The 9,672-nt window shown below is 36.9% G+C and overlaps 1 protein-coding gene and 1 long non-coding RNA gene across 2 annotated transcripts; one reads left to right on the forward strand and one right to left on the reverse strand.

The window, feature by feature from the left end:
- Positions 1 to 1,472: 1,472 nt before the first annotated feature.
- On the reverse strand, positions 1,473 to 8,266 carry LOC104106655 (uncharacterized). The gene is made up of 2 exons (XR_688617.4): positions 7,929 to 8,266; positions 1,473 to 1,960 (listed from the first exon to the last, which is right to left on the reverse strand). It is a non-coding gene; the product is annotated as an uncharacterized lncRNA (long non-coding RNA).
- Positions 2,978 to 5,308, forward strand: LOC104106654 (protein DETOXIFICATION 55). The gene is made up of 2 exons (XM_009615241.4): positions 2,978 to 3,468; positions 3,559 to 5,308. The coding sequence occupies exons 1-2, from the start codon at positions 3,427 to 3,429 to the stop codon at positions 5,032 to 5,034; spliced, it is 1,518 nt and encodes a 505-aa protein (XP_009613536.1). The 5' UTR covers positions 2,978 to 3,426; the 3' UTR covers positions 5,035 to 5,308.
- Positions 8,267 to 9,672: the final 1,406 nt, after the last annotated feature.

The raw sequence follows: 9,672 nt of genomic DNA on the forward strand, positions 1-9,672 counted from the left end.
GATACCACTGCCTTTGGCAACTTTACTTAACTTGCACTCGAATTACAATTTTATTTTTCTTTAAATAACATTTCTAATAGAAAGGTTATTAGGTGGACTATTGTAAGCAATGGAGAGAAAAAATAAGAAGAAAATTTTCGAATTCAGCCCTTAGAGGTGAATGCAACTTCACATACCTCTTTGCCAACTTTTGGATTTTGTAATCTGTAAAGATTTGGCATTCTTGGGAATCTTTTGGGCGTAAAGATCCAGTTGTCACTGTCTTAAACTCTTGATATACTATTGAAAAGCAACTTGATTCTACACCAAAAATACTGATTTTTAGGCTTCTGTTTACATCATATCAATTGGAATATCAAGTGGCAAATTCACAGTTCAAAATAAAATCTCGAGAAAACAGCCTAAGATAATCTACAATTTCAGGATTTAAGTATATACCAAATGAATTTTGTCACTATCAACTTAAAATTTTCAACAATCTAAGTCAAGTCAAACCTTTTGATTATGTAACATGACATAGTCCACTTTCTTGAACGTGTTCATAGTTATACAAGATGCTCGTAATCCTCTCATGTGCAAGGATGTGGTACAGGGGAAAGAGTTGAACAATAATGGTCAATTTATTTATCTTTTTAAGCTTTGACGATAACAATATCCCTTTCATGATGTGAAGAGACGAAATGATGTGGGCAATCTTAGTAATGGGAGATTCTTTCCACTAACAGATTTTCCTATCTAAAGATGCTTTCTGTAAATAACAGTCATACTTGCGGTTTATAACGCTAATGAGAGAAAGTTTTGACTAATTAGCCTGGAAATTAGTGCTATATCTAGTAAGAAAAATCATGCTCAATGGGCCATAGGAGAGGATTATGACACAAAGATCCACAAAATCTCTCTTTTGGCTGTTAATTTTGACTTTAATTATGTACAGTTTCTTCACAAACTATAGGTTATAATTTGTTTATTATGATTAGATAACATAATCAAGTTCTGTTTTCGCTTGTCAAAAAGGGCGGAGAAAAGAAGACAACCAAAGAATCTGTGGGGCAAGGAACAAAGGCATTGGTCAAATGTCAAAACGTTTGCATAAGTTGTAGAGATAGTTGCTTAAACTTTCAGACAGAAGCAACATAAGACCCATTTGGTGGTTAGTGCAGAACATCAATCCTCCTATCAAAACGTTATGGTTTTTTCAACTTCTCAGACAAATGAAATTGATGGAAATCCTCCTATCAAAACGTTGTTGGTTGTTTGACTTCTTATGATACAATGCTTCAAACTTTGGGACCAAAATGTGCAGGCATTTAGCAGCATAAAAGCAGGAGAAGTCACCGTATAAGACAGTACTGGTTTCTCTCAACAACCATACCATACTAGCTGTTGGAAATGGTATTTTGGTGCTAAATGAATATTCTCTTCTTATCTTTAATGAAATGGAGAGAGAGAAAGAAATGGTGCTTGAAATGCAATTTGTTGTCACTATTATGAAGAAGGTGCAATGATTATTGATAAGTAGTCATTTGCCAGAGGTGCAACCAAACTGCACATGCATGGTTTCATCACAATCTGACAACATTACTTTCAATTCAAATGACTTAATTACTTTTAATCAATATTACCACACAGATGTGGAGATAAAGGAGGTTTCTCCTAGAATACCTTTTTTCCTGAAAAAGAATTTCTCCTACAATACCTTAGTGATCTGAGGACAATAACACTGTAAAGAAAACTTTAGGTCGCTGGTGAAAGAGCGTCTATCAAATCCACACAGAGAGATTTATGGACAATACCTTTTTCCTAATGCTATTTTGTGAAAAGGAGATGGAGAGCTTTGATCTGGAAGAGAGAAAACATGCAAATTATTCTTTTTCCTCCATTCAAATGCATGTTCCTTAGTAACTGCTGAGGTTTGAACAAGATAAGCATTGAGCATAAGGTGAAATGTCCCTCATGTAACCTGTTGTACAGGGCAAAATTTAGTGGATTGAAGACATAAGACAGGTACAAACACAAAAGCAAGAATGCACAGTAAACCACAGAGCTCCACGTCATCTGGTGCACAAAAGCATGTACCCCTACTAAAGACACAATGAAGTAGAGGAAAACTACCTTACACAACTAGAGTCCAAAAATAACTAACTAAGCAAAGGGGAGGCAGGTTGTTACACTTTGTTATACGCAGGAGCTATGTTAACCAAAGTGGGCGGGGAAACTAAAAGCATGTTCAAATTAGGATAAGAAATTGAAAGAAGACAGTTGTATTAACTTTTCAGGACAAGAGGTGTGCTACTATTTAAAATGGTGTTTGGCCTTGAAATCTTTTGGATACACTAGAATACATCACTGGAAGGTTTTTGCTTAGCCTAAAAACACCAACTATCATGTGAGAAGAGCTCAATCCAGGGTCCACCACTACTAAATAGCTTTAGATTCTATCATTAGCATGAGAAAAGGCATTACCTAATTTTAATTATCAAAGGAACAATAATAGTTAGGCCACTTCGTACTCCATTGTACTAAAGGTTGCAATTCACAATAATTTTGGAAAGAAAATCAGAATACTAGGAGTATACACCATTAACTTCAGATTTGCTTTTCATAAGACATACTATACAAATAGAAAAATAATCATATTTATGCTTTACATATGGAATATCCCTATCATTTGACTCGGATTGAGTCCTAAGTGGTTTAGAGACGCTAATTTGAATGTCTCATTAGTGGCTTCCTCCCAAAAGTAATATTGAAAATGCACAACTTGAATGCATATGACGAAGGCCCTACAGTTTAAGCCCCTTGACCAGTTCAACATACAACACGAAAGTGGAAATACATGAAATACAAAGGTGAAAGAATAACAAGAAAGAACCTGTAATTAACAAAAGATACGTGAACCATATTTATAGTTCAATATCAAAACATCTTCAGGCCAGAATATATCAGTAATATAACATTTAAGTATAGTTCTTTAAGAGGGGAAGTGGGTATTACATTTGTTGTGAAATGGATATGTTCTTATATTTTTGGAAAGAGGATATCTGTAGTCACTACAGTTGGCACAGGGGAACACTCCTTATATCTCAATGTAAATGACATTCACTGTGCTTCTTACATAGTTACTCCAGTTGTAAGCTTTCAACAACCAGTAACTCACAAATCAACCTCCAGCCCCTATAAATATCCTTGCTTCTGGAAACTCAAGTTAGTGTCTCTCAGTATCTCCCTCTCCCTCTCCCTCTCCCTCTCCCTCTCTCTCTCTCTCTCTATTGCTCCCTCTCTCTATATATAGTGCATAAGTTTGGTTGTATTTGTGCATGGATACAGAACTGCATGCAGAAAGAGGATTTATACACAGTTAAGCTATCTCTGTAACGCTCCAAAACAAGAAAACAAGAGGAAAGAGGCAGAAGCAAAATAAAGAAGATGGAAACAGAACAGACCAAAAAGCACCCGGCATTACCAGAGGTACAAACTACAGAATATTTTAGAACCTTTGAATAGACAAGAAAAATGTGTATGAATCACCATAACAATTTTTTTCCCCACAATTTCTAGGTCATGGAGGAATTGAAGAAAATAATGGATAGAGGCTTTCCCATACTTGCTATGGGCTTGGCGACTTATTTGAAAAACATGATTTTAGTTGTGTGCATGGGAAGGCTCGGAAGCTTAGAGCTGGCAGGTGGTGCACTGGCCATTGGCTTCACCAATATTACTGGTTACTCCGTATTGTCTGGCCTAGCCTTGGGGATGGAACCACTTTGTAGCCAGGCTTTTGGATCAAGAAACTTAACCATAGTGTCTCTTGCCCTCCAAAGGACAATCTTTATGTTATTCACTGCATCTATACCTATTGCCTTCTTATGGTTTAATTTTGAGCCTCTCATGCTAAAGCTACGCCAAGACACACAAATAATACACGTAGCAAGTGTATTTTGCAGATTTGCTGTCCCAGATCTTATTGCTAACAGCCTTCTTCACCCTTTACGCATCTACTTACGGTGTAAAGGGACAACATGGCCTCTATTGTGGTGTACTTCACTTGCAACACTATTGCATTTCCCTATCACAGTTTACCTGACCTTTACTAGAGGCCTTGGGATCCAAGGAATTGCAATTTCAACCTTTGCCTCCAACTTTATCACCTTATTCTTCATTTTAGGCTATATATCCTTTACTTGTCTTGATCAAAAGAAGATATTCTTTACTTACGACCAAAACAAATCTCTGTCCAAACCCCTAGCAGAAAATCTAAAGCCTCTTCCTTCCATTTCTGTGGGAGAGCAATGGATGATGCTTCTTCAACTTGCTATACCTAGTTGTTTAGCAGTTTGCTTAGAGTGGTGGTGGTATGAGTTCATGACAGTTCTAGCCGGATACCTTGACAGACCTGAAGTTCCACTTGCCGCATCTGCTATTGTAATACAAACCACATCTCTCATGTACACATTGCCTTCAGCCCTAAGTGCTTCAGTCTCAAGCAGGGTAGGAAACGAACTTGGAGCAGGACGGCCAGCTAAGGCCCGCTTGGCAACAGGGATAGCCATAGGACTAGCTTTTTTGACTTCATCATTTGGATTCTTACTGACCACCTTAGGCCGAGAAGCATGGGGAAAAGTTTTTACAAAAGATAGAGAAGTGCTGGAGCTAACAGGGGCCGTTCTACCCATTATTGGACTTTGTGAACTAGCTAATTGTCCACAAACTACATGTTGCGGGGTGCTTCGGGGAAGTGCTAGGCCTGGTGTTGGTGCAGGTATTAACTTTTACTCGTTCTATCTGATGGGAACACCTGTGGCCATTATTTTGGCCTTTGTTTGGAAGCTAGGATTTTTGGGTCTTTGTTATGGGCTTCTAGCGGCTCAAGTGGCATGTGTAATCTCAATGTTAATAGTTACTTACGGTACTGACTGGGAAGGAGCATCCTTGAAGGCAAAAGAACTAGTGGGAACAAGTAATGAACTTCCATACGAAGATCAACTGGTAAAATTTGAGGAGGGCAATGGATTTCTCAAAGGATTTAGCTTTTAAAGAGGGAAGAAACCTAAGGACGCAATGAATGCAAAGGAAAAGGAACGAGATGGCACAAAAAGGAAGAAAACAAAATTGTTACATTCTCTCAGTATTTCGAGTCATAGAATATGCAACATGTGTCAATTGTTCTTCCTGGTGTCTATTGGACTGTGTCATTAAAGAAACTATCTTCATTAGTCTAACAATGTTGTTGATGGATTATAGAAGTACAGGCCAGCAGAAGTATGTTATATAGCTTAAATGTGTAAATATAAGAGGCTTTTGGTTTGCACTTTCTAGATATCAATATATTTTATCTTAGTAGCTATGACATGAACATGTGCATGAGCTTCTAGTTCTTTTTTATAGTTCTCAGCATGTAATAGTTCTCTGATTAACCACCAGAGCATGCTTCACATTTAGCTCACCTCTCTCCCTTCCCCTCTTAAATGGTGAAGACAGAACAGGAGGCATTGTATCTCTGCATTTGTGGGGCATAAGCCCTACGAGAAGAAACATAACCCCTATGAAGTTCAATTTTGGATAGTAATCTATTATTTGACTATTTTAAAGATACTTTAGGAAAAATATTCATTGGTAAGGCAACATTCTTGTAAATTGAACAATTTTGGAAAAACTATTCTTTTCTTGGAGAAATCAATTACGGCAATGGTAAATTTTTAACCTTAAGAAATAAAGGTTTACTACAGTACAGATTTAGATCATAACATTGATTTTATCATTTTAACCTTTATTCCTTATCTAACTCGCAATTGAACATTTGGTGTAACTTGTAAATCTCTATAATAGGAAATTAACTCAAATTAACCTTTATTTTCCTTAGGTAATAAAATTGACATACAAAAGCAGCACTTAATTGAGGGATACAAACATGCAGGGAACGGAATGAGCGACCAGTGGGAGTAAAGCTTTGGGATACCATTGCCCAATGAGAGCCCACTGCCTTTTAACATGTTGGTAAATATATGATATTTTATAAGCATAGCTAGCCATGAAGAATCAAAATTTAAAGAGACAGAGAGGAAGAAATGAATAAAAGACACTAGGAATTATACAAGAGAAATAAACTAATTTCAAAGACTCTCATTCACTCCTTCCACAATGTTCCCATACAAACACCAAGATTGTGCTCTGTCGCACCCTATACACCACCACATGGCTTCTGAGATTCGGTGTCTCGACACATTGGGAGGCAAACTATGCACAGTGGGGATGTAACTGACTTAGGAGCAAGGCATAACAATTGTTGTGTTAACTAGCGAGTTACCACACCAACTGTAGTCTCTAACTTGAGGCATTACAAGGATACAAATGGGTTACCCTAGAGTTATGCATTGTAAGGGACAGAATATCATGTATGCAATGGGAGCTACGTCTCGAATCCTATGACTCCCCTCTAAGTTCATGCAATATTCGGTGTATTTTCACCCTTTATCATACCAAACTGGAGGGGAACATTACCAATAGCGAAGCTTACACACCGTTGGGGATAAATCCTAAAAGGCACTGCTAATGAGCCAAGTTTGCATTGAACCGATATACATTAGATCTTATCTGTCAATAGCCAACGAATAAGTCACCCTGGCAAGAATCAACAAGAACCATCTGCACTATAATACTATATTAAACAAGAGAGTTCAACCTCAACTTTTCCCTTCACTCCTGAGAAAAACGACAATAGTTCCTACTCATTCATGGCCAGAATTCCTCACCTTTTCCTAGTATTGTCACCTATTCTCTACTTGTTGACATATTGATAAAGGCTTCTCATTCTTAAGAATACTTCCACATAAAGGCTAAAGCAATAGTGATAACATAATTGTCATTTAACTTCAGTTGACGCTCTTCTTCTGAGGCGATTTTTATACAGAGTGATACTGCATCCACTATTTATTTTTCTCTTGTGAAAACAATAAGTTTTGCTTAGTATGAATATGCTATTTCTAAAAAAGTTTAATTATGTTGTATAACTCAGGTCGAATGTAGTGGATGTGCCCGTACCCGCTGTTTTCTATACAATCTATCCTTGCTCCTTCTGCTCTCCCCTCCCTTTCCGTAGAGATGATCAATCAAATGTCCTTCCCTTTCTGTTTTGGATCCCTCTCCCTCAGCTCCTTCCCCTTATTCTTTTCTCTATGTGGAGTTAAGACAACTCACGGTACATTATCAACGCTTAATTCCATGACCCTCCTCTTTTACCTTCCAATTCTCAGAAGCAAACAACCTTAAGTGCCTCAATATTTTTAAAAGAAAAGACCTTTCTCGACAATCTTAACGACCAGAGATATTTCGATAATTCTTTCAAATTCTAATTCCTCTCCCTTCATTCACTCGTAAATTATTGGTGTAATACTCACCATTCAGATAGTGACTAGCGCTTTTTGCTATGCATTATGCACTTGATGTTCATATAACTTTCGGCATAGAACACGTAACCAGAGATTCATGGAAGTCTCATATTTATGATCCGACCATCAAAACTCAAAAAGGAAACTAAAGAGCTGATTAATGTGGCTTATCAAAATTCAGAACCTACATTTGGAAAAAGAAAATAGTAGCAGAAAATTCCAACAGATGCAAAAACACTAGGTGATTTTTCTTCCCAGATGTCTAAGATTTTGTTGGCAAAGTTACTGGCAAGTGTGCTGCGCACACACACACAGAGTTGCTCATTGAACGCTCAAATTTATTTCAAGCAATAACTATGAGTCCATGGTAAATCTAAATTTGCTAATGGAGAAGAAATAAAATTTGTAGAAGTTTGGAAAATGACATATTCCACTAGTTTGGACAGTGCAATTTCAACTGCCAATTGATAACGAGCAAGGATTTCAATTCTCGTGACAAATAGGTAAAACAAAATAGACTGTGAAGAGACAAAGCGAGCTTACCGGAGATGAGAAGATACATAATCGGAGATTCCGCCGGAGGAAGAATGACAGCGGAAACTGGAGATTCCATTTCCGACTACACGCTGTGACAAACACGTGATTTGACGGGATCCTCAACTTCTACGTAAACAATTTTATTGGGCCTATTTGTAACGGGCTCTTTTAGATGGACTCCTTTTCGAGATTGTTGTAGGAAGTGATGTTTTCATTTCTATTAATATTTAAAATTTATTTATTAAAATTATTCTAGATTTGTATATTAGCCGACCTAATTATATTTATTTTATAATTTATATACAATCTATTATTAGTGTCTTAAATTAAAAAATTTAGGTACACCATTTTTCCTTTTTTTTTCTCTCCTCTCTGCTCCTCTTTCCTTATGGGTCTAGATTAGCTCCGGTAGTTGATGCTCCAGTAATTATCAATAGGGCTATTTAGAAGGCTATGAATGTTTCCTCCAATTTCTTCATTTTCTTGGTCACGAAATCTCCATTATAATCCACCTGCCAATGATCAGTTTCTAACTCAACAAAATTCCCCAAATATGAAAGAAACCCATATGCAAACCGTGGTCAAAATCAATATCTTTTTATCTCCCTCCAATTCTTAAAATTCTTCAAAAGGAGTCTATATATGCTCACTAGTTAAATATAGTATAATATAATATCGTATTCATAAGAATTAGAGTTAAACAGTATTTTCGTAGTTTATACCTTGATTGCTATCCAAGATGATAAACAATTGAGATTTATATAATTAAAACTAAAATTAACTAAGAGTCTAACTTATTGACGAATGACACTCGAACAAAAGTAAGCAGGGAAGATATCAATGGGAGAAAAATAAGGATTGATTGGATAGGCGCAAGATAAATGTTTGGGATTTAACTCTAGTTAATTCACTTCTAATGTTCAAGTGAGTCTCTCGAATTCACTCATTTATTAGTTCAAACGTTTAGTAGAAACTCCTCTCTTGATTAAGTCTCAATCTCACAATATGAACCAATTTAAACTCAGTGAAGATATGCAAGAATTCGTAGTGGATTGGTCTTTAGGAGAACCTCTCTAGATTATCTTCCTAACTAGGGTTAAACAATAATTCAACTAGCCTTTTTCGATTACTAAGAAGAATTAATGAACTCAACCAACAAGATAATGCAACGACATCACAAGTTATGCCTCTCTCGATTTCATGAACATGTGAATATAGATACAACAATTAAATCATCCAAAACGATTCAATACATAAAAAACTAGAGTTATAATCCACAAACAAATATCAATACACCAAATCTATCAAACCCTAAAGAGAACTACTCCATAGATATGGAGTAATTCATCACAAATATGTTTAAAGTAAAGGAAAACATAAAACGATCCAAACTCGTGTCTTGAGTGAAGATTAAATGATGAACTCCTTGTACTTTTGCTTCTCCAACTCCTCCTTAGCCTCCTTAGGTCTTAGATGTGTTAAAAAGTCCAGAAAATACCGTTCCATGTATATATACCAATTAGGATCGGGCCCAAATGAAAACTCATTTTCCAACGCGAAATAGGACAATTCCGGGATTGGACATGCGCGGCCGCGCACCTGGAGGTGCGCTCGCGCATATAGCCGCGCACTTTGGACAGTGTATTACTCTACTTGCACGCCCAGTGCGCGATCGCGCATCTAGGTGACCTCTTGCTCGCTATTTGTTTCTCTCGTTAAGTGTACTATTGCCCGTTGATCCCCGAACACG

This window comes from Nicotiana tomentosiformis, chromosome 9, assembly GCF_000390325.3.
Source record: "Nicotiana tomentosiformis chromosome 9, ASM39032v3, whole genome shotgun sequence".
In the NCBI taxonomy this organism is placed as follows: domain Eukaryota; kingdom Viridiplantae; phylum Streptophyta; class Magnoliopsida; order Solanales; family Solanaceae; genus Nicotiana; species Nicotiana tomentosiformis.

Bases quoted from the DNA above. Each gene is read 5' to 3' on its own strand.
- LOC104106654 (XM_009615241.4), top strand. From the start codon at position 3,427: ATGGAAACAGAACAGACCAAAAAGCACCCGGCATTACCAGAG. The intron at 3,469-3,558 runs GTACAAACTACA...CACAATTTCTAG, and splicing joins AGCACCCGGCATTACCAGAG to GTCATGGAGGAATTGAAGAA.